A 25,059-nucleotide genomic window follows, 5' to 3' on the forward strand; every position below is an offset into this window, starting at 1 on the left:
AGACTGAAAAAATACCCATGAACAAACATGATTACACACAAGGACTGAACACAATAAAACAAACTGCACAGAAGAATGGATATGATGCAAAGAGTGTAGAGAAAAGAAACCACAAAATATCGAAACAAACAACACATAACCATGAAACACATACACACAAACAAACACAACACAACACACAACAAATCAGCAGACAGTAAGCAACAAATGGCACATGATGACATACAAACTAATACACTGTAGAAACAAGGACTCAACATAGCATACAGAACCAACAACACAATACAAAGCAGACTTGGGAGAAATACCACCAACACTAACAAATACAGCCAGTCCGGTACATACCAACTTACTTGCAACTGCTGTCAATCTGTATATGTGGGCCAAACATACAGGAATTACAGAACCAGGTACACAGAACACCTCAGAGCACTGAAAAGCAATAGCTCACACTCAACATTTGCAGACCACCTGATAGCACACAATCACCACCCAACAAACATTGAAACTGATTTACACATACTTAAAACTAATAGCAGCTAATACCAAAAATTAACAATAGAATAAAACTATCTCATCAAAAAACTATAGCCCAAGGAAAGAGAGTACTCAATGAATACATATCACTGGGCAATAAAACCCTCTTCGCCACAATAGCAGAACTATACAAATAACACCCACACCACCAAAACTACTCATGGGGGGGAATTCATTCTCCCTCCTTCCCTATCTCTCTCTCTGCCCCAGTCCTGAACACACACACACACACACACACTCACACGAACCAAACACCACAGTTGCCAAATACACTTGAAATTGAAACTCATGCCCCTCACCCAGCCAAACGCACTATGAAGCAAATGAATATTACACAGCTACAACAACATGTAATGGCAGTGAAAACTCTGCCTAAGTTTTCAAAAATTGGAGAAAGTGCAGTGTCAAGCGACCATAGGTCACGAAATCTGACTTGTTCACTTCAGCAACAACATATGAGAAAGCATCACAATATCAGAACCATGAGTTACTCATGAAAAACGTGATACGTACTCTTTTCTGTTTGTAAATGCATAGTAAACAGAAAAATGTAAATTATGTTTTGCTGTTTGCAGATGAGAAGTTGTAGATTGTGTAGCAGAATAGCTACCAAAATAAATGTCCAGTAGTATCATATAAGGTATGTAAACTAATGCATACATCCATTCTTTTTGCCAATTAGTGATAAACAGAACTTTGACATAATGCTATAAACAACACATAGTGCATAATATTTTACAACAATTATTCATTCACAATTATAAATATTATGTACCAAAAGTTTCATTAAATGTTAATGTGTAACAACAATTTCACAGTTAGAAAATAAAAATAATCCACTGAAGATAGCACTAAATGTGCTGAAACTTGTCTGGGTGAAACAAAACAGAAAAACAGTGTCTCGCATAAGGCAGAATTTCTCTTCCCATTTTGTAGCAAGCACGGACATAACAAAAGAACTGCAACACCACAAGATGGGTACGAGAAAGATTTGAACACGGCTTGCCCGCATGGCTTGAGCACCGTCACTACTTAACCACAACATAGTTGCTGATTTAGGATGCTCTATATTGCACTTCTTGTCCTTCGACCATTCACTGTTTCTACTGTGATTTTTTTCACAGCTTAGTACAACTTCTTAGATGCTTGATCTGTGTTCAGTTTTTGATGGGCCATCCACTCAGCCATCTTACCACTTCAGCTACTCAAAAATATCAAAGACAATGATGTTTCCAATAGATAAACAATGCCAAAAGAGTCTGACAAAAGAAAAAAATTATCAAAATTTTTCCAAAAGTTTTCTTAAGAAATAACAAATATTATGGTGTCAAGTCAAATGAAGAGGACTTCAGCACCGCGACTGAATGGCGACGCCCAGTTGAATAGTGCCTTCAAGACTAGTGACTTGGATAGAAGCGTCAACGCTTGTTACTTCACTTGTATGCTCTGTGTGACACAGACTTGGGAACTCTTATACTGAGGAGATTGCTTATTTTGTATGATGCCCTTTGCTTTTGACATTTCTGTGTAATTGTCAAAGTTAAGTATTGTCATTTACTTTTTTTGTAATAATACTCATTGTCTAGCGAGCAGGCTTCCTAAATCCCACATATTTGACAACGAGCATGGAGACATGATATTTGATGACAATGCTGGATGTAATAACAAACTGTTCATAAACCAAAAATACTGTAAAGATCAAAATATGTTACAACAGGAAATTCATACACTGCTACTGCACAACATACGAAAAAGCCTTAATACAACAGCTAAATTAAAAAACAACAGGACTTGCAGCAAGCCCTCTTAACTTAAATGTAATAAATACATTTAAGGAATAAGAAACAAATAAAATAAAATAAAAAGGGGAAAAGAAATCAAAAATTCAGTTTTATCAATGTACACCAAAGTGCCAACGAAACTGGTATAGGCATGCGTATTCAAATACAGAGATGTGTAAACAGGCAGAACACGGCGCTGTGGTCGGCAACACCTATATAAGACAACAAGTGTCTGGCGCAGTCCTTATATCGGTTACTGCTGCTACAATGGTGGGTTCTCAAGATTAAAGTGAGTTTGAACTTGTCGGTGTTATAGTCGGCACACAAGCGATGGGACAGGCATTTCCAAGGTAGCGATGAAGTGTTGATTTTCCTGTATGACCATTTCACGAGTATACCATGAATATCAGGAATCTGGTAAAACATCAAATCTCCAACATCGCTGCAGCCAGAAAAAGATCCTGCAAGATCAGGACCAACTCAACTGAAGAGAACTGTTCAACATGACAGAAGTGCAACCTAACTACAAATTGCTGCAGATTTTAATGCTGAGTCACCAACAATTGTCAGCGTGTGAATCATTCAATGAAACATAAAAGGCTTTCAGAGCAGAAGACCCACTCATGTACCCTTGATGGCTGCACAACACAAAGCTTTATGCCATGCCTGAGCCCATCAACACCAACATTGGACTGTTGATGACTGGGAACATGTTGCCTGGTCAGACAAGCCTCATTTCAAGTTGTATCAAGTGGATAGACGTGTACAGATATGGAGGCAATCTCTTGAATCCATGTACTCTTCATGTGAGCAGGGGACTGTTCAAGTTGATGGAAGCTCTGTAATGGTGTGGGGCATGTGCAGTTGGGGTGACATGGGACCCCCGATACGTATACATATGACTCTGACAGGTGACACGTATGTAAGCATCCTGTCTCATCACCTGCATCCAATCATGTCCGTTGTGCATTCTGATGGATTTGGGCAATTCCAGCAGGACAATGGGACACCCCACATGTCCAAAATTGTTACAGAGTGGCTCTGGAACACTCTTCTGAATTTAAACACTTCCACCGGCCACCAAACTCCTACGCATGAATATTATTGAGCATATCTGGGATGCCTTGCAACGTGCTGTTTAGAAGATATCTCTGCCCCCTTGTACTCGTATGGATTTATGGACAGTCCTGCAGGATTCATGGTGTCAATTCCCTCCAGCACTACTTCAGACATTAGTCGAGTCCATACCACGCCGTGTTGCAGCATTTCACCGTGCTCAGAGGGTTCTACACAATATTAGGCAGGTGTACCAGTTTCTTTGGTTCTTCAGTGTGTGTGTGTGTGTGTGTGTGTGTGTGTGTGTGTGTGTGTGTGTGTGCGCGTGCGCGCGCGCGCGCGCGCGCGTGTGCGCGAGCGCATACATTTTGTATGGTTTTACAAGTACACATAAGTATCTACTGTAAATGGAAATGTCCAAATTTGATAACTAGTCCACAGAAAATGCTCAAAGTGGGCACTCCTTAATAATGTGATCTATTGTTTGCACTTCTGCACCACAGTCAGGAGATGGATGGAAAGCACATTTCTTTACAGTGTAATCACATCTCCCTTGGCCCATCTTAATGTAGTCCAGCTTTACCCAGGTTAGGTGTGGTAGTTGGAGTGCCTCAACCTTCCTTGTTGGATTTTGTACCAGGTGAACATTATTGGGTGCATTTTCATTCCATCATTGTCACCACTCGGATGTCACATCGAAAGAACTGGTAATTTTTGAATTAATCTGGGGTGGTTTGCATGTTTTAAGATAAGTTGTTGGTTGATCTTGCAGGTCACCATACAAGGGAGATTTCTTATGAGACGTGACCTTGACCAAGTTTACCTTATCTGCTTTCCTCCTTAGGTCTTGCGGAAAAGTATTACTGAAGAACAGGTAATCACTTAATTGGAGTAGATCTAATGTTATCAGTGTAAACTCTCATGGCTTTATTAAGCTGCAAATGTATCTGTGTTGTGTGGGTGCTGTTTTCCCATACAGCAGGGCAATATTCATATGCAGAATAGACAAGAGTGAGTGCAGCAGAATGTAGAGTATTACATACACAACCCACCTGCTTCCACCACTCTTAGCATATCAAGTTTCTCACAAAGCTTGGTGGACTGTGGTTAGAATATCAGGGGCAAAGTAATTCCTTGATTATTGGATTGTAGTTAAGGGGTACAGCGGTTCCATCAAAAGTCACATGCAGTAAACTCAGTTTTATTTGGGTTAGTATAAAGTCTTCATTTATGAAAGTAATCACCCAAATTCATTAGATCATTTGTCAACAAATTTTTATAGCATATAATATTTTTACTCTGGAAGACTAATGGTAGGTCATTTACATACAGAATTTTGATAGAATGGATCAATTAGAGTCTTCTATCTGCTAGATTATCCATTCAGGAACACCTTAAAGCGCCTATCAGAGAGCATATTGTTCACTAAAAACGCTAGCTTTTGACACGAGAAGATTTCAATAAACTTCAAAACTTTGAGATCAATTCCTCCCTCTGCACAGTGTCATAAGCTGCACAAAATCTGAAGCTTACTTGAGACCTTATTGAAATCCAGCTTCTATTAGAGTTGTCACTGTTAAGACCTGGCCACAGCAGCTTTGATGTTTCCTAAAGCCACCTCTTTCAATGGCCTCTTGACTGTGATTTAGTACAAGCCTTTCTTACAGCTTTTAGTTCATGAGGAATGGCAATATCGGTCGGTAGCGAGAAGTAACTGTTTTTTCTCCACCTGGTTTCAGGATGGCAATTACATTACCCAGTTTGAAAAACTCTGGTAATTTTTCAGTCGTCTGAATCTCACTGGAACACAATTTTGTTTTAAGTCTAATGGTTTTAAGAATCTCCAGATGTATGCCATCAAAGCCAACAGCTTTATTTACCTTTAGTTTCATCAATGAAATGCAATAACAGTGTGCAAAATCAGACACTGGCAGAAACAGAAAGAATGACAAATAGTAGATATTTACTTTTCAAGATTTATTAGTCAATTATTTGTTCACCAACAAAAAACTCACCTGTACCCAGTGGCACAATAGCACATGCAGGGGATGAGCACTCACTATCCTGGCCAACATTGTCCAAACACTGTAGTACCCAGCCGATTGTCCCATCACCACCACAAACAAGAATTTTGTAGTCCTTGATATGACGGAACACATATAACCTGCAATTTAAATATTAATGAAATTATAAAAACATGTTTTTTTCATGGAGTTTAAATAACTTTTTCATTCCATAAAATGTGGTCTCTACAATGAAAATCTCTAAATTTTAAAACTGTATACAGACTGTGCAGTTATATACATTCTGAAAGATAGCCCTTAACAGGTTACAATTAAGGAATGGCTTGCTGATGATCCTAAGATCCAAACAACAGTAAATCAAAAATGAGGAAAAAATCTAACTGTGTTCCTATTAAAGTTTTGCTATGCGTGTAAAGCCTCTAATGTAATTCCTAAGGTCCTAAAGAAAGCCACCTTGTGGTTGTATGCCTCAAAAACTTGTAATCTAGTATGTTAAACTTAGACTTGCTTCAAATTCTTCCAAGTGAACAGGCCATCACTCAAAGTAATTGTAAGTACTGACCAGAAATTCAGATTCTTCTCAAACTAAACGCTCCAAAGCCTTTAAACAGGCATTATTCATTATACAAATATCGCAAGTTTTGATGTTAATAAGCTGTCTGCCTCAGGTCTCCTACACATAAATATTTAATTGCATAAAAAACTGTTTTACTTCTGTTAGGTCCATCTGATTCCAACATAAAGCATTTATTTATGGAAAACTCTCCACCTGAAATGTAATGGTGTCAATGAAACTCATCATGTAATGTGATGAAAATGCTTCTGCTCACATATTTTCCCTGACATATGGTGCCAGTCCATCATCATTAGGTATCTAATTTTCTTAACAAAAGTGAAAAATGTTCAGGAAGAGTATCAGGAAACATCTTCTTAAAAACATTACAGATATAATTTGAAAAATTCACAGAGCAACTGGAAATCACTGATTTTGTTGTCCAAATGAATTTAGCTGTGGTGGAACTAACATTGGTACTTAACATCTGTACTGTTGGCACATATACTAAACTTGAAACTCTGATCTCAAAGTTCTAAATGCAACTGATGTGATCTAAATGCAACTGATGCAATCCACATTTAATTTTGAAATTACACTTACATTTTGTTGAATGTGAGTGGTAAAAAATGGCCTGAAAAACATTTGTCTCAAAATTAATACAGCAACACACTCTGAAAAATAGTTCACTTTCACTAAATCTTTTCCCCCACACAGAGACTTTACTTTTCAAATTATCTGTCTTTTCAACCCAGCCACATCAAAATTTGTATTTTCCCATCTCAAAAAGTTTATTTTCAAAATTTAACAGAATAAACTACCCGAGAAATCAATTTCTTAGCCAAGCAAAGCTGAGATCACTATATATACTAAAAAGTCAGTACACAAAACTTTTTTTTAGACCTGATGTTCAAAGAGAAGGTTAGTTGAGAGTAAAATGATGTAGCTCAGTGAAATACTTATTCAGTACCTACACAATACAAGAAAATGAGCAATCCTTGAAACTTTGAGCTGCTTTGGCAGTGGCACAAGAATAATTAGTCTCTGTTGGTCCATCCTTAATTATTAGCTTTGCATTCTGTAGTTTGCAGTAGTAACTTTAGGTCTAGACCAGAAGAAAGTATTACAACCAAATCTTTCAAATCTGTGAAAAAATGAAGGAGACATTGCAAGTCTGATTGCCTCAGTATAGCTGTCTCTGAGAAGTTCCACGCCAATCTGATAGTACAGGGAATAAGGTGCAAGCTAAGTGTAATAAGAAAAGTTTTAAGAAGACCAATGTCTTATTGCTGGGTTTAGCCACAGGAGTCAAATGTCAGAAGTCATTCAGAACTCTTTGGGAACTGATTACTACATAGCTAGTGTTTTTAAGCTAAGTGCAGACTTCAGTGATGTCACCTGTGTTTCAGACTCTTTGTGGGCGGAACTTGGGAAGTACCATGTCATAATACTAGGGAGTGCAAGTAGCAGTTTGGACTGTAACTTTAATTATATAGATGCACTACTGCAAATGCTTCTCATATTAGTGTGAAGATCGTGCTGCTATCTGAACGGTATGACAAGCCCTGACTCAAAGTTTTATGGAATGTATTAATACAGAGCTCGGAAAATCACTCGCAGGAGAGAAATGCTCACACACAGATTTGATTTATGCACTGTCTGTCACTCAGTAGCACATACGTGGCGTGGTTTACATTTGAATGCATTTGGTCAGGAGCATCCAATCTGATCAAAGCAGTCAGTATACTTACTATCTCAGTGATTTCCAATGTGTTCACTAGAATTTTTAGGACAAATTCATTTCAAAGACAGAGCGTAAGAATAAATATACTCACAGCGAAAACAGCTCTATTACAACAAAATACTGCAACCTGAAGAAAGCCATTGACATTAAAGAAGAAGCATTTAGCCTCCTCCATCACAACATTAGAAGCGCAAAAAACAAAAAGTAGAAACTTCTCATAACTATTCAGGAAAACGAAAGTATAAATGAAATGTCAGTGATCTTATGCATATTAGAACATCATGTGGAAGTCACTGAAACTCAACAGATTCATCATGATGGATACAAGCTAATATCATATTACGCAGAACCAATAAGAAGCATGGGGGTAAAGCTATATATGTTTGAATGTTGTGCCACAAAAGTAGATGAGGAAACACGCGAGCTCGTAGTACTAACAGTATACAGGTTACCAACAGAAAGTACCTTACTATAAGGATTTAAGGATATGTTGTTGTTGCTGTGGTCTTCAGTCCAGAGACTGGTTTGATGATACTCTATCCAGTGCAAGCTTCTTCATCTCTGAATAACTACTGCAACTTAGATCTTCTGAATCTGCTTACCATATTCATGTCTTGGTCCCCCTTTATGATTTTTACCCTCCACAATTTTCTCCAATACTAAACTGGTGATCCCTTGATGTCTCAGAATGTGTCATATCAACTGATCCCTTCTTCTAGTCAAGTTGTGCCATAAATTCTTTACCCCTCCCCCCAGTTCTATCCAGTATCTCCTTATTAGTTACATGATCTATCCATCCAATCTTCAGCAGTCTTCTGTATCACCACATTTCAAAAGCTTCTATCCTCTTCTTATCTAAATTGTTTATCATCCATGTTTCACTTCCATTCATGGCTACATCTCATACAAATATTTTCAGAAAAGACTTCCTAACACTTAAATCTATATTCAATGTTAACACATTTCTCTTCTACAGAAATGATTTTCTTGCCACTGCCAGTCTACATTTTATATTCTCTCTACTTCAGCCATCATTCATTATTTTACTGCCCAAATAGCAAAACCCATCAACTACTTTCAGTTTCTCACTTCCTAATCTAATTCCTGCAGCTTCACTTGATTTGATTTGACTACATTCATTTTGATTTGACTACATTCCATTCCTCCCCCCCATGAGCCATGGACCTTGCCGTTGGTGGGGAGGCTTGCGTGCCTCAGCGATACAGATAGCCGTACCGTAGGTGCAACCACAACGGAGGGGTATCTGTTGAGAGGCCAGACAAACGTGTGGTTTCTGAAGAGGGGCAGCAGCCTTTTCAGTAGTTGCAAGGGCAACAGTCTGGATGATTGACTGATCTGGCCTTGTAACAATAACCAAAACGGCCTCGCTGTGCTGGTACTGCGAACGGCTGAAAGCAAGGGGAAACTACAGCCATAATTTTTCCCGAGGGCATGCAGCTTTACTGTACGATTAAATGATGATGGCGTCCTCTTGGGTAAAATATTCCGGAGATAAAATAGTCCCCCATTCGGATCTCCGGGCAGGGACTATTCAAGAGTATGTCGTTATCAGGAGAAAGAAAACTGGCGTTCTACGGATCGGAGCGTGGAATGTCAGATCCCTTAATCGGACAGGTAGGTTAGAAAATTTAAAAAGGGAAATGGATAGGTTAAAGTTAGATATAGTGGGAATCAGTGAAGTTAGGTGGCAGGAGGAACAAGACTTCTGGTCAGGTGACTACAGGGTTATAAACACAAAATCAAATAGGGGTAATGCAGGAGTAGGTTTAATAATGAATAGGAAAATAGGAATGCGGGTAGCTACTACAAACAGCATAGTGAACGCATTATTGTGGCCAAGATAGATACGAAGCCCACACCTACTACAGTAGTACAAGTTTATATGCCAACTAGCTCTGCAGATGACGAAGAAATTGAAGAAATGTATGATGAAATAAAAGAAATTATTCAGATAGTGAAGGGAGACGAAAATTTAATAGTCATGGGTGACTGGAATTCAAGTGTAGGAAAAGGGAGAGAAGGAAATGTAGTAGGTGAATATGGATTGGGGCTAAGAAATGAAAGAGGAAGCCGCCTGGTAGAATTTTGCACAGAGCACAACATAATCATAGCTAACACTTGGTTTAAGAACCATGAAAGAAGGTTGTATACATGGAAGAACCCTGGAGATACTAAAAGGTATCAGATAGATTATATAATGGTAAGACAGAGATTTAGGAACCAGGTTTTAAATTGTAAGACATTTCCAGGGGCAGATGTGGACTCTGACCACAATCTATTGGTTATGACCTGTAGATTAAAACTGAAGAAACTGCAAAAAGGTGGGAATTTAAGGAGATGGGACCTGGATAAACTGAAAGAACCAGAGGTTGTACAGAATTTCAGGGAGAGCATAAGGGAACAATTGACAGGAATGGGGGAAAGAAATACAGTAGAAGAAGAATGGGTAGCTTTGAGGGATGAAATAGTGAAGGCAGCAGAGTATCAAGTAGGTAAAAAGACGAGGACTAGTAGAAATCCTTGGGTAACAGAAGAAATATTGAATTTAATTGATGAAAGGAGAAAATATAAAAATGCAGTAAATGAAGCAGGCAAAAAGGAATACAAACGTCTCAAAAATCAGATCGACAGAAAGTGAAAATGGCTAAGCAGGGATGGCTAGCGGACAAATGTAAGGAGGTAGAGACTTATCTCACTACGGGTAAGATAGATACTGCCTACAAGAAAATTAAAGACACCTTTGGAGATAAGAGACCGACTTGTATGAATATCAAGAGCTCAGATGGAAACCCAGTTCTAAGCAAAGAAGGGAAAGCAGAAAGGTGGAAGGAGTATATAGAGGGTCTATACAAGGGTGATGTACTTGAGGACAATATTATGGAAATGGAAGAGTATGTAGATGAGGACGAAATGGGAGATAAGATACTGCGTGAAGAGTTTGACAGAGCTCTGAAAGACATGAGTCGAAACAAGGCCCCGGGAGTAGACAACATTCCATTGGAACTACTGACGGCCTTGGGAGAGCCAGTCCTGACAAAACTCTACCATCTGGTGAGCAAGATGTATGAAACAGGCGAAATACCCTCAGACTTCAAGAAGAATATAATAATTCCAATCCCAAAGAAAGCAGGTGTTGACAGATGTGAAAATTACCGAACAATTAGTTTAATAAACCACAGCTGCAAAATACTAACACGAATTCTTTACAGACGAATGGAAAAACTAGTAAAAGCCGACCTCGGGGAAGATCAGTTTGGGTTCTGTAGAAACACTGGAACACGCGAGGCAATACTGACCTTACGACTTATCTTAGAAGAAAGATTAAGGAAAGGCAAACCTACGTTTCTAGCATTTGTAGACTTAGAGAAAGCTTTTGACAATGTTGACTGGAATACTCTCTTTCAAACTCTAAAGGTGGCAGGGGCAAAATACAGGGAGCGGCAGGCTATTTACAATTTGTACAGAAACCAGATGGCAGTTATAAGAGTCGAGGGACATGAAATGGAAGCAGTTGTTGGGAAGGGAATAAGACAGGGTTGTAGTCTCTCCCCGACATTATTCAATCTGTATATTGAGCAAGCAGTAAAGGAAACAAAAGAAAAATTCGGAGTAGGTATTAAAATCCATGGAGAAGAAGTAAAAACTTTGAGGTTTGCCGATGACATTGTCATTCTGTCAGAGATGGGAGAGGACTTGGAAGAGCAGTTGAATGGAATGGACAGTGTCTTGAAAGGAGAATATAAGATGAACATCAACAAAAGCAAAACGAGGATAATGGAATGTAGTCGAATTAAGTCGGGTGATGCTGAGGGAATTAGATTAGGAAATGAGACACTTAAAGTAGTAAAGGAGTTTTGCTATTTGGGGAGCAAAATAACTGATGATGGTCGAAGTAGAGAGGATATAAAATGTAGACTGGCAATGGCAAGGAAAGCGTTTCTGAAGAAGAGAAATTTGTTAACATCGAGTATAGATTTAAAGTCAGGAAGTCATTTCTGAAAGTATTTGTATGGAGTGTAGCCATGTATGGAAGCGAAACATGGACGATAAATAGTTTGGACAAGAAGAGAATAGAAGCTTTCGAAATGTGGTGCTACAGAAGAATGCTGAAGATTAGATGGGTAGACCACATAACTAATGAGGGGGTATTGAATAGGATTGGGGAGAAGAGAAGTTTGTGGCACAACTTGACCAGAAGAAGGGATCGGTTGGTAGGACATGTTCTGAGGCATCAAGGGATCACCAATTTAGTATTGGAGGGCAGTGTGGAGGGTAAAAATCGTAGAGGGAGACCAAGGGATGAATACACTAAGCAGATTCAGAAGGATGTAGGTTGCAGTAGGTACTGGGAGATGAAGAGGCTTGCACAGGATAGAGTAGCATGGAGAGCTGCATCAAACCAGTCTCAGGACTGAAGACCACAACAACAACAATATTCCATTATCCTTGTTTGGCTTTTATTGATGTTCATCTTAAACCTTTCAAGACATTATCCATTCTGTTCACCTGCTCTTTCAAGTATTTTGCTGTCTCTGACAGAATTACAATGTCATCAGCAAACCTCAAATTTTTTATTTCTTCTCCCTGAACTTGAATTCCTTGCCTAACTTTTTCTTTGGTTTCCTTTACTGCTTGCTCAGTGTACAAATTGAATAACATCAGGATAGGCTACAACTCTGTCTCACTCCCTTCTCAACTATTGCTTCCTTTTTGTGCCCCTCAACCCTTATAACTGCCATCTGGTTTCTGAACAAGTTGTAAATAGCCTTTTGCTCTCTGTAATTTACCACTGCAACCTTCAGAATTTCAAAGAGAGTATTCCAGTCAACACTGTCAAAAGCTTTTCTAAGTCTACAAATGCTAGGAACGTAGGTTTGCCTTTCCGTAACCTGTCTTCTGAGATAAGTTGTAGGCTCAGTATTGCCTCTCGTTTTCCTACATTTCTCTAGAATCCAAAAATGATTTTCCCTGATGTTGGCTTCTACCAGTTTTTCCACTCTTCTGTAAAGATTTTGTGTAAGTATTTTGCTACCATGATTTATTAAACTGATAGTTCAGTAATATTCACACCTGTCAGCACCAGTGTTCTTTGGAACTGGAATCATTATATTCTTCTTGAAGTCTGAGGGTATTTCACCTACAGGTCTCATATATCTTGCACACCAGATGGAAGCAGATCGTTGTCTACTCCTGGGGCCTTGTTTCGACTTTGATCTTTCAGTGCTCTGTCAAATTCTTCTCGCAGTATCATGTCTCCCATTTCATCTTCATCTACACCCTCTTCCATTTATATAATATTGTCTGCATGTTCAACTCCTCTCTATAGACCCTCTATGTACTCCATCCACCTTTCAGCTTTCCCTTCTTTGGATAGGACTGGTTTTCCACCTGAGCTCTTGATATTCATACCACTGCTTCTCTTTTCTCCAAACAGCTCTTTAATTTCCCTATATATGGTATCTATCATTCCCCCAAGTGATACATGTGTCTAAATCCTTACATTTGTCCTCTAACCATTCTTGCTTAGCCATTTTGCACTTCCTGTCCACCTCATTATTCCCTCTCGCCTGCTTCATTTGCTCCTTTTTTATATTTTCTCCTTCCATCAATTAATTAAGGACACAGTGCAACAATTTGTTTTTAGACTCAACAACCTGCATTGATTTAACTGTAAAACCAATAATTAATGTTTTATCTGAGCATGATGGTCAAATGTTAACAATAAAATTTACTGGCCAATAAGGTACATAATATAGAAGGAAAGTATTGTATTGCAGAATCTTAGACAATGACAAGGTCACATTTTTTAGAGAGAACTTATCTGAAGAACGCTGGGGAGAAATTTATAAACCAGACAGTGTTGGTGGAAAAAATAACTCTTTCTTAAACATGTACCTACAGCATTTTGACCCAAAATCAAACAAACACGAAATTGAACAGACATGAGGAAAAGTGGTGGGTAACTCTTGGGATTAAAGTTCCTTGCCTGGAAGAGAGAGCTCAATGTACAAGCAATAGTTGAAACTTAAACTCTGAAACTGCAATATCGTAATATCCCCCAGTCTATCAGTAAAAAGCAAAACTCATGTGATGTGCTCAAAAACGAAAACACTCCGGAACAAGGGAAAAACTATTTGGAACATTATTAAATAAGAATCAAATAAAAGTTGTGATTAAGATTGAACAGAGCCCCTGAAATTAGGTCTGGCAGAAATTGTGATACTTTCAAATCATTGGTCACCAAATTCAATGATTACTTCCTCACAGTGGCAGCAAACACTGCACCCTGTAATAAACAACTAAATACTGATGCATCAGATTTACTTGTACAGGCACTGCAAGCACCACCAACAGACATTAGTTTCTAAACACAACCCCTAAGGAGATTAAAGACTTCATCATGTCACAAAAATGGAGTAATACATTCCTCTTTGAAGTGGTGAGGGGGGGGGGGGGGGGGGCAGGGAGGGAGGGCGGAGGGGAGGGAATTATTGTGTGCCTGTCTCATGTATTGTGCATACTAGGTGGAGGGATCTCAGATGTTATGGAGGAATGTCATCTGCTACAGGGCCTTGTTTCATCTTTGGTCTTTCAGTGCCCTATGAAACCCTTCTCACAGTATTGCATCCTCCATCTCGCCTTCATCTACTTCCTCATCACTTTCTATGAAATTGTGAACAAGTTTATTTTGCTTGTATAGCCCTTTTATATATTGCTTCCACGTGTAAACCTTCCCTCATTTGCTTAGTACTTGGCTTGCCATCTGAGCTCTTATTACATGTATAAGACATTCTCTTTTCTTCAAACATCTCTTTAATTTTCCTTTAGGTGGCATCTATCTTTCCCATAGTCATGAATGTTCCTATAGCACTGCATTTCTCCTCCAGCCATTCCAGCTGTGCAGTTTGCACATTCTGTCAATCTCATTTCTGTTTCAGTTGCAGCATTTTTATGTTTTACCTTTTTGTCAATTAAAGTGAACTAACCTGAGATTTCTACTGGCCCTTGTCTTTTTACCTCTGCTCCATTCACTTTTTCTTCTCTCAAAGCTACCCTTTCCCCAGTTTCAGTCGATCATTGCCTAATGTTCCCTTTGAAATTCTTGACAACCTCTGGTTATTTCTACTTATACAGGTCCCATCTCCTTCATTTCCTACTTCAGTGCAGTTTCTTACATTTTAATCTGCAGTGAATAACCAATAATTTATGGTTTGAGTTCACACCTGCCCCTGGAAATATTTTTGCAGTTTAAAATCTGGTTTTGAAATTTCTGTCTTACTATGAAACCTTCTGTGTAGTCAGGTCTCTTCCATGTATACAACCTTTGTTTATGCTTCTTAAACCAAATATTAAGCAGTGATCAAACTGTGCTCTGTGTAGAATTTTCCTCTGTCTTTTTTTGCCCTGGCTATATTCCCCTACTAGTTTTACTTCTTCTCCTTTTCTTGTTTTTGAACTCCTGTCCCCCATCACAATTACATTTTCTACTCCCTTAACTATGTAAATCATTTTTTTCTCCCCTCATGCATTCTTTCAATCTATCACCTGAGACATTAGTAGGCACACTATTTGTGATGTTATAAAGACTCATATTATGCAATCCAAAACAAATAAAAATGACTTCCAAGCAGGTATCAAAGATCACATACAGGATAAGGCTTCAGGTGTTAATTTTTGGGCTTCCAGATGAATAATAAACTGAAGTGACACCAGTATGTAATAAAAATGGTCACACAAATGAAGAAATTTAATCAAAAATTCTTTACACTTACATAATGAAAGTCTAAAAACAAACTGAAACAATTTCTGCTTGAGTACTCCTTCCGCTCCAAAGATGAATTTTTCACTAGACAGTAGTTATGTGGTTTGAAAATAATTATTATCGAAATATTGTTATCAGATGAAGATTTATAGAAAAGTCCAGTATGTAAATGGGCAGCAGTTAGCCATACTTTAACAAAGAAGATATATCTTATCTGTTAATGTAATGACATGCCATTAGCATAATCTGGAGCACAACAAGAAAGGTTAAAACAGTACACTGCTGGTCACTGCAACTGCAACAATAGAAAATATAGCAAATAACAAAATTTTATTTGCTGTATGCATACAGTATAGTAGGAAGAGTACAAGACTAAATTTTGTAGGTTTTTACTGTAGAGGGTGCAAAAATTTAGTACAGAGCTGCCATCTCTGGCAGCAATAATGGCTCTGACTCAGCTGGGTATCAGGCCAAACTGATCTTGAGCTTGGATGACTCCACTCCACACTTCTTTGGCTCTATGCTAGAGTTCATCACTCCATCTAACTGGCAAGTTGCGGTGCCTCACAGCAATTGATGGCCAGATATTTTCAGTGGGTGAGAAAGTGCAGGACAACACAACAGCTTAACAGCTTTTTTGTTGAGGCAGATCAGGATGGCATGCGCAATGTGCACTTTTACGTAATCTAGTTAAAGAGAATAAGATGCACACATAGAAGATATGTAAAGTCACTTGCCTTAGCACACGAGAAAAATATAATGACCGATGTGTAAATTACCAGCTTTGCGAACCACATATGGACATGTTATGTACCCCATTAGTATCCCTATGATCCCTATGATGGCGATGAATGCAATTTGGCAGCATTAACTATCCTTGGAAAATCTACACATGGATATGTCCATCTTGATAATGTATGCAAAGCTGGGACTGGCTGAATAGATGAAATAGATGACATGGTGCCACTCCCGTGTCTGAGATGTCACCCTGCTGCTGTGCCAAGAAAAGCCGTAACAATAATCACCGTGCTGACAATCTATGGTACCCAAGACATCATAACACTCTCCATATGGATCCTTTTCATGCTGCAGACTAGTTCATATCCTGACTTATGGAATGTGATGTGGCTGTATGATCCCACATGGCTGAGCAAACAATATATCTGTTCTCTCTAGGGCTAAGAATGTGAGGCCATTGAGATCCTGCATTCTGTTGAGTATGACCCTCCTGAACCCATCAATTCCATATTCACAGTCCGCAGCTCGTGGTCGTGCGGTAGCATTCTCGCTTCCCGCGCCCGGGTTCCCGGGTTCGATTCCCGGCGGGGTCAAGGATTTTCTCTGCCTCGTGATGACTGGGTGTTGTGTGATGTACTTAGGTTAGTTAGGTTTAAGTAGTTCTAAGTTCTAGGGGACTGATGACTATAGATGTTAAGTCCCATAGTGCTCAGAGCCAACCATATTCACATAACGGTCATGGGATCCCAACAGCAATATTATGGAACAATAAACTGCAGTCTCGCTAGGCCACAATCCTGCCACTGCCAAATTAGTGTGTGTGTGTGGGGGGGGGGGGGGGGGGCGGTTGTGATTTACGTGCTCAATGCCAAGGTTATTAGCACCTGTCAAATTAGGACATGTGCTGGTAGACATGTCTTCTTCTTACACAAGGCATAACACAATCTTCTCGCAAAATATCAATTCGCTGAATGACAAACCCTTGTATAATCTTGCAGTATTATAGAAAGGAAAATTGTCACTCACCATACAGTGGAGATTCTGAATCGCAGATAGGCACAACAAAAAGACTCTCACAATTAAAGCTTTCGACCATTAAGGCCTCCGTCAACAATTGATGACACACACACAAAAACACACACACACACAAATGCAACTCGCACACACGACTGTAGTCTCAGGCAACTGGAAGGAGAGGCTGGAGTGGGTAGGGGAGGGATAGTATGGTGGGAATGGCAGACAGTGAAGTGCTGCAGGTTAGGTGGTGGGCAGGGGAGAGGTGGGGAGATCAGGAGGGAGGGGGGGGGGGATGACAAGACGGGGTACTGAAAATCTGGGTATCAATTTTGGTCATACCACAATTCTTACTAATTGCCACCAATGATTGTCTCCAGCTTTAGTAAACTGCAAATTTAACATTGCTGAACGTGATCGGAAATTAATGACCTGACATATAGGCTGCCCTGCACAACAAGTCTGATGTGAGAGTAGTATCAGCCTGCTTTATCAACCTGTTCATCAGGAGCTATACATGTAAAAGGGGAGGAGTAGACAAACACAGAGAAGGGGAGGAGGAAGAAAGAGGGGGGACGAGGAGATGGACAGAACGGGGAAAGCGGGATATGGGAACATGGAAGGGGCAGGAAGATACAGTCAGGGACATGGGATGGTGGAGGTTGAGAAATGGAGGGGAATGAGAAAGTGAAGGGTCAGAGAGAGTAGGGAGGAAGAGATGGAAAGAGAGAGGAGGCAGGATCAGACAGCTGAGAGAGGAGGGGCATGGGGAGATGGGTAGAGATGGGACAGGAGGAGACAGGCATAAAGGTGGGAGGAAGATATAGGGATGTAGACAAGGGGCAAGGAGGAGATGGACAGAGGGAGGAGAAGGGCACTGACAGAGAGATGGGAGAAGGATGGAATGATCAAAGAGAGGGGGAGATGGAGATGAACAGAGTGGGGGGAAGAGAACATGCACCAATAATGGAAGGAAAAGGAGATGTGTGCAGCATATGTATCAAATATCTATGCATGCAAAGCCACAGGGAAAAACTAGTTCTCTTAAACATAAATAATCTGGTGAACAGGATGAGCAGCAGTCTGTGGGTGTTTGTTGACGCTTCAGTGTATGAGAAGGTGTTGCCACTGAGTGACTCTAGAGTCTAGATGATACAATATGATTTAAACAAAATTTCTAGTTAATGTGATGAATAACAGCTTGCTTTAAATTAGGAAAATGTAAGTTAATGCAGATGCGTAGGAAAACAATCCCACAATGCTTGAATATAACATTAGTAGTGTGATGCCTGACACAATCATGTCAATTAAATATCTTAGTGTAACATTGCAAAATGATAGGAAATGGAAGAAATATGCAAATTTGGTAGTGGGGATGGCAAATGGTTGACTTCAATTTACTGGCAGAATGGGGAAATGTAGCTCATCTATAAAGGAGACCACATACAGAACACTAGCATGTTTCATTCTTGGTTACTGTTTGAGTGTTTAGGATCCCCACCAGGTCCAATTAAAGAAAGACATCAAAGCAATTCATGAAGTGTGCTGCTAGTTTGGTTTCCAGTAGGTTCAATCAATATATGAATATTACAGAAATGTTTCATGAACTTGAAAGGGAATCCCTGGAGGGAAGTCAATGTTCTTTTCACAAAACACTATTGCAAAAATTTAGAGAACTGGCATTTGAAGCTTACTGCAGAACAATTGTAATGCCACTGACGTACATTTGGTGTAATAACCATGAAGATACAATAAAAGAAATTAGTGCTTGTATCAAAGCATACATATACTTGTTTTTCCCTTGCTCTATTTGCGAGTGGAACACAAAAGGAAACAACTAGTAGTGGTACCATACACCACACAGTTGCTTATACAGAAAAAATGGTAATTAAACAGAGTAGGTTGCCCAATGCATTTACTGTCCTGAGTAAAGTCTATGACATCAAAACACTGAGCATATATTGTAAAAATGCATTTGCATGGAAACATTCCAAAACAGAGAATACAGACAACATGATACCAAGTGTTTCTTGAATAGATGTGATGACTTTGCCTGAAAGACTGCTTGAAGTTCATCACAGTGACAGACTGTATTCTGAAATTAAATCAATCACTTATATGCCATCTTTGTCTAAACAGAGGACTTTCATTTGGAACATGCAACTAACAGAACAGAGATTCTGCTAAAAATGCAAACAGTCCATCTAATCCATATGTTTCACTGGAGAAGTTGCCACCACTTCAATACATAACATCTAAATCCAAACACTAAACTATACTCAGCTACAATTAATAATGTCTGTGTTTCAAGGGCGAGTAGTCTGTCTAAGCTGTGTGCACGCACTCGAATGCAACACCATGATGAAACAGAGACATTGTCTCATGAGTTTTCAACTACGAGGGGTGCCCACTAACGATTCAGCCAATATCAGCACCCCTGAAACCTCTAACAAATACTTATTCCACCTCACTATTCCCCACAATGTTTCTTCACTTATGAAATTGCAGTACTTATCACTAGATGATCCAAAATATGGCCTCCTGATCTTCCAATTAAACACTTGATTGCCAGAAATCTCAACTGAAAACTGATTAGAGTTGGAGATCACCCTCATAAGCACTTACAGTAACATATCAGGCTTGAATCAACATGGCATACACTGAACTAAATGACCTTATGGGTATTTGTGTAGTGAATTAAATAAGTACCACATAACTCAACATGCACAAGTATTCTGCAAGTCTTTATTGTAACTTAAACCTTAAATAACATAACATCCAAGGAATATCAACATGTGTCATAATGCTGCCAGTGTATTGGTGTTGGCCTCTTGTGTCTCTTGATCAGCCACAGTGTTGTTCAGTGCTGAAGATTTGTTGCAGGTTGGCAGAAAACTGACAGAACTGTGTTGCTGAGATTCCTCTCCATCGAGATAGTCAGGTTTTATTTGCTCTACTAAGATTGTTTCATGCTGCTGTTTTCACCAAATATGAAGGTGTTCATTCCTTTTGCCAGCACTTTGAAACCGCCACTACATGGTGAGTGTAACGGCAGTCGTAGAGTGTCATCTCTGTCTCTGGGTTAGATATGCAACACAGCAGACAAGGCTTTGTGAATGAGAGCTTTCCTTTCAACCTGCCCAACAGGTGGGTCAGTATGCAACTGCACTATCTCTGAGCTCAGCTGCCATGTAAAATCACTTGTTACTTCAGCCAAGGTTGGCTGAAGAGTTGCTGGTACAATAAATTCTCCCGATACTCATAACTGCTCACTGTGGACCAACTGAGCAGGTGAACATTGGTGATCCTCCTTTACAGCTGCTTGTATGCCCAGCAGTACGTCACAAAGCGTCTATAATGTTGACGAAGTAGCATGTAAGTGCTGCCTCTAGTGTGCAGTGTAGTGTCTCCACCATCCCATAACTTGTGGGGGTCATTGCAACAGCATAATGAAAGGAGATGGTACTTGATTTGACATTCACAATCAGTCGTAAAGCTGTGAGCAGTGCCAAACCTCGAACACTACATGAGCAACAGTGCCTGTGCCAGTGTCTCTGTGGAGATGACTGGTATCAGAATGGTTTCACACCACCTCTTGAAACGACTGATTGCCTTAAGTAAATAATGATGGCCACATCAAAATATGGTAATGGCTCAGAAATGTCAACCTGTATGTGTGCAATCCTCATTGTCAGTGTTGGGAACTGCACCACTGGTGGGAAGGCATGACCTCTGACTTTATTGCACTGATATTCCAGGCTGGACCACGCCCACTCTAAAGTCCATCTGTATTCCTGGCCACATCACCTTGCATGCTACTAGTTTAGCACTTGCCCTGACACTTGGACGAGCCATGTTACGTAACACATGCAACACTTTATACCAGTATTCTATGGGGATGTACGAGCATTTACCCATGGTAAAATATGTAACTGAAAGCCGTCTCAGTTGCAGAGCTGCTTACTCACACCAAAGCAAGTCATGTAATGTAGTGTCCTCTCATTGTTTTGCTGCTATTTTATCCAATGGCACTGCCCATAGACTGGTACAATTTCATGATAAGATTGCCAACAATGTGATGCACTTCAGTTGTAAATTGTGTAACATATTCCACCTGTCTACTTTGGTCTGGTGATCCACAATCTGTTGCACATTGGGAGAAACTAGTGAGCAGTTTGTGATCAATAAAGACTGCAAAATGTCTGGCTTCCACTAATGACCAAAAATGCTTGACTGCCTCATAAATCACCAGCAACTCATGATTGATAGCACTCCAGTTTCTTTTCCATAGAGTAAGGTTCTGTGAATAAAAAGAGAGCAGTTGTCAATGGCTGTCCACTTTCTGCTGCAGTGTTGCTCCAATAGCATTCTGACTCATGTCCACCATGAGAGACCAGTGATGAGTCAATGTGTGGGTGAGCCACCCATGCCACTTGTACTAAATACTGTTTGACTTTAAGGAATGCTTCTTCACTTGTCAAGGTCCAAGTAACCTTCCGGCTACCAGTGCATTAAGTCATTCCTGTTGAAGTGCCAGTCCAGGAATGTGTCACCAGTAGTAATTGATCATCCTTAAAAACCTGCGGAGCCCTTTGTAGGTTGCCGACAAAGGCATATCTTGCACAGCTGCAGTTCATCCCAGAAGTGATGTGAGGCCTGCTGCCAAGACCAAATATCCTAAAACTTGAACAATGGAAACTTTGGGTTGGAATAAAAACAATATAAGGACTAATTAAAAGTCACACACAAGAGGCAAAGGGTAACAATCAGGGATTGTACAGGTGTTAAGTGCCCTGTGAACCCCAAATAATAACCAGAATCTGTCTTTCTCACACAGCATGTGGAATGTGGATGCCCAAGAACTATTAGATCTGTTCACAATATCTGCTTTCAGCATTTCTTTGAAACCTGCTTGTGCTGCCAGGAGCTTGTAAGGTGGAAGCCTCCTGAACTGAGCAAACATGGGTTGTCCTGATGAAGTACAATTATGGTTCCCTGTCAATGGTGGCCTGACAGCTAAGGGATGTAAATTCCTGTAGCGGACAACTGAAAAGATCATCATCCTGAACCCCCCCCCCATGAACCATGGGCCTTGCCGTTGGTGGGGAGGCTTGCGTGCCTCAGCGATACAGATAGCCGTACCGTAGGTGCAACCACAACGGAGGGGTATCTGTTGAGAGGCCAGACAAACGTGTGGTTCCTGAAGAGGGGCAGCAGCCTTTTCAGTAGTTGCAAGGGCAACAGTCTGGATGATTGACTGATCTGGCCTTGTAACAATAACCAAAACGGCCTTGCTGTGCTGGTACTGCGAACGGCTGAAAGCAAGGGGAAACTACAGCCGTAATTTTTCCCGAGGGCATGCAGCTTTACTGTATGATTACATGATGATGGCGTCCTCTTGGGTAAAATATTCCGGAGGTAAAATAGTCCCCCATTCGGATCTCCGGGCGGGGACTACTCGAGAGGATGTCGTTATCAGGAGAAAGAAAACTGGCGTTCTACGGATCGGAGCGTGGAATGTCAGATCCCTTAATCGGACAGGTAGGTTAGAAAATTTAAAAAGGGAAATGGATAGGTTAAAGTTAGATATAGTGGGAATCAGTGAAGTTAGGTGGCAGGAGGAACAAGACTTCTGGTCAGGTGACTACAGGGTTATAAACACAAAATCAAATAGGGGTAATGCAGGAGTAGGTTTAATAATGAATAGGAAAATAGGAATGCGGGTAGCTACTACAAACAGCATAGTGAACGCATTATTGTGGCCAAGATAGATACGAAGCCCACACCTACTACAGTAGTACAAGTTTATATGCCAACTAGCTCTGCAGATGACGAAGAAATTGAAGAAATGTATGATGAAATAAAAGAAATTATTCAGATTGTGAAGGGAGACGAAAATTTAATAGTCATGGGTGACTGGAATTCGAGTGTAGGAAAAGGGAGAGAAGGAAACATAGTAGGTGAATATGGATTGGGGGACAGAAATGAAAGAGGAAGCTGCCTGGTAGAATTTTGCACAGAGCACAACATAATCATAACTAACACTTGGTTTAAGAATCATGAAAGAAGGTTGTATACATGGAAGAACCCTGGAGATACTAAAAGGTATCAGATAGATTATATAATGGTAAGACAGAGATTTAGGAACCAGGTTTTAAATTGTAAGACATTTCCAGGGGCAGATGTGGACTCTGACCACAATCTATTGGTTATGAACTGTAGATTAAAACTGAAGAAACTGCAAAAAGGTGGGAATTTAAGGAGATGGGACCTGGATAAACTAAAAGAACCAGAGGTTGTACAGAGATTCAGGGAGAGCATAAGGGAGCAATTGACAGGAATGGGGGAAATAAATACAGTAGAAGAAGAATGGGTAGCTTTGAGGGATGAAGTAGTGAAGGCAGCAGAGGATCAAGTAGGTAAAAAGACGAGGGCTAGTAGAAATCCTTGGGTAACAGAAGAAATATTGAATTTCATTGATGAAAGGAGAAAATATAAAAATGCAGTAAGTGAAACAGGCAAAAAGGAATACAAACGTCTCAAAAATGAGATCGACAGGAAGTGCAAAATGGCTAAGCAGGGATGGCTAGAGGACAAATGTAAGGATGTAGAGGCCTATCTCACTAGGGGTAAGATAGATACCGCCTACAGGAAAATTAAAGAGACCTTTGGAGATAAGAGAACGACTTGTATGAATATCAAGAGCTCAGATGGAAACCCAGTTCTAAGCAAAGAAGGGAAAGCAGAAAGGTGGAAGGAGTATATAGAGGGTCTATACAAGGGCGATGTACTTGAGGACAATATTATGGAAATGGAAGAGGATGTAGATGAAGATGAAATGGGAGATACGATACTGCGTGAAGAGTTTGACAGAGCACTGAAAGACATGAGTCGAAACAAGGCCCCCGGAGTAGACAATATTCCATTGGAACTACTGACGGCCGTGGGAGAGCCAGTCCTGACAAAACTCTACCATCTGGTGAGCAAGATGTATGAAACAGGCGAAATACCCTCAGACTTCAAGAAGAATATAATAATTCCAATCCCAAAGAAAGCAGGTGTTGACAGATGTGAAAATTACCGAACTATCAGCTTAATAAGTCACAGCTGCAAAATACTAACACGAATTCTTTACAGACGAATGGAAAAACTAGTAGAAGCCAACCTCGGGGAAGATCAGTTTGGATTCCGTAGAAACACTGGAACACGTGAGGCAATACTGACCGTACGACTTATCTTAGAAGAAAGATTAAGGAAAGGCAAACCTACGTTTCTAGCATTTGTAGACTTAGAGAAAGCTTTTGACAATGTTGACTGGAATACTCTCTTTCAAATTCTAAAGGTGGCAGGGGTAAAATAGAGGGAGTGAAAGGCTATTTACAATTTTTACAGAAATCAGATGGCAGTTATAAGAGTCGAGGGGTATGAAAGGGAAGCAGTGGTTGGGAAGGGAGTGAGACAGGGTTGTAGCCTATCCCCGATGTTATTCAATCTGTATATTGAACAATCAATAAAGGAAACAAAAGAAAAGTTCAGAGAAGGAATTAAAATGCATGGAGAAGAAACAAAAACTTTGAGGTTTGCCGATGACATTGTAATTCTGTCAGAGACAGCAAAGGACTTGGAAGAGCAATTGAACGGAATGGACAGTGTCTTGAAAGGAGGGTATAAGATGAACATCAACAAAAGCAAAACTAGGATAATGGAATGTAGTCTAATTAAGTCGGGTGATGCTGAGGGAATTAGATTAGGAAATGAGACACTTAAAGTAGTAAAGGAGTTTTGCTATTTGGGGAGCAAAATAACTGATGATGGTCGAAGTAGAGAGG

The 25,059-nt window shown here is 40.0% G+C and overlaps 1 protein-coding gene across 8 annotated transcripts in view; it reads right to left on the reverse strand.

Annotated features, from left to right (window-relative positions):
• The window catches only part of LOC126483035 (diacylglycerol kinase theta), a 733,775-nt gene that overhangs the window by 128,853 nt on the left and 579,863 nt on the right, over positions 1-25,059 (reverse strand). For all 8 annotated transcript variants that reach the window (XM_050106590.1, XM_050106584.1, XM_050106589.1 and 5 more), the window contains one exon: positions 5,390-5,538. In XM_050106590.1, the coding sequence (XP_049962547.1) occupies positions 5,390-5,538 (149 nt within the window). The remainder of the gene's footprint in view (positions 1-5,389; positions 5,539-25,059) is intronic.

Source organism: Schistocerca serialis, chromosome 1 (assembly GCF_023864345.2).
Source record: "Schistocerca serialis cubense isolate TAMUIC-IGC-003099 chromosome 1, iqSchSeri2.2, whole genome shotgun sequence".
Classification (NCBI taxonomy): domain Eukaryota; kingdom Metazoa; phylum Arthropoda; class Insecta; order Orthoptera; family Acrididae; genus Schistocerca; species Schistocerca serialis.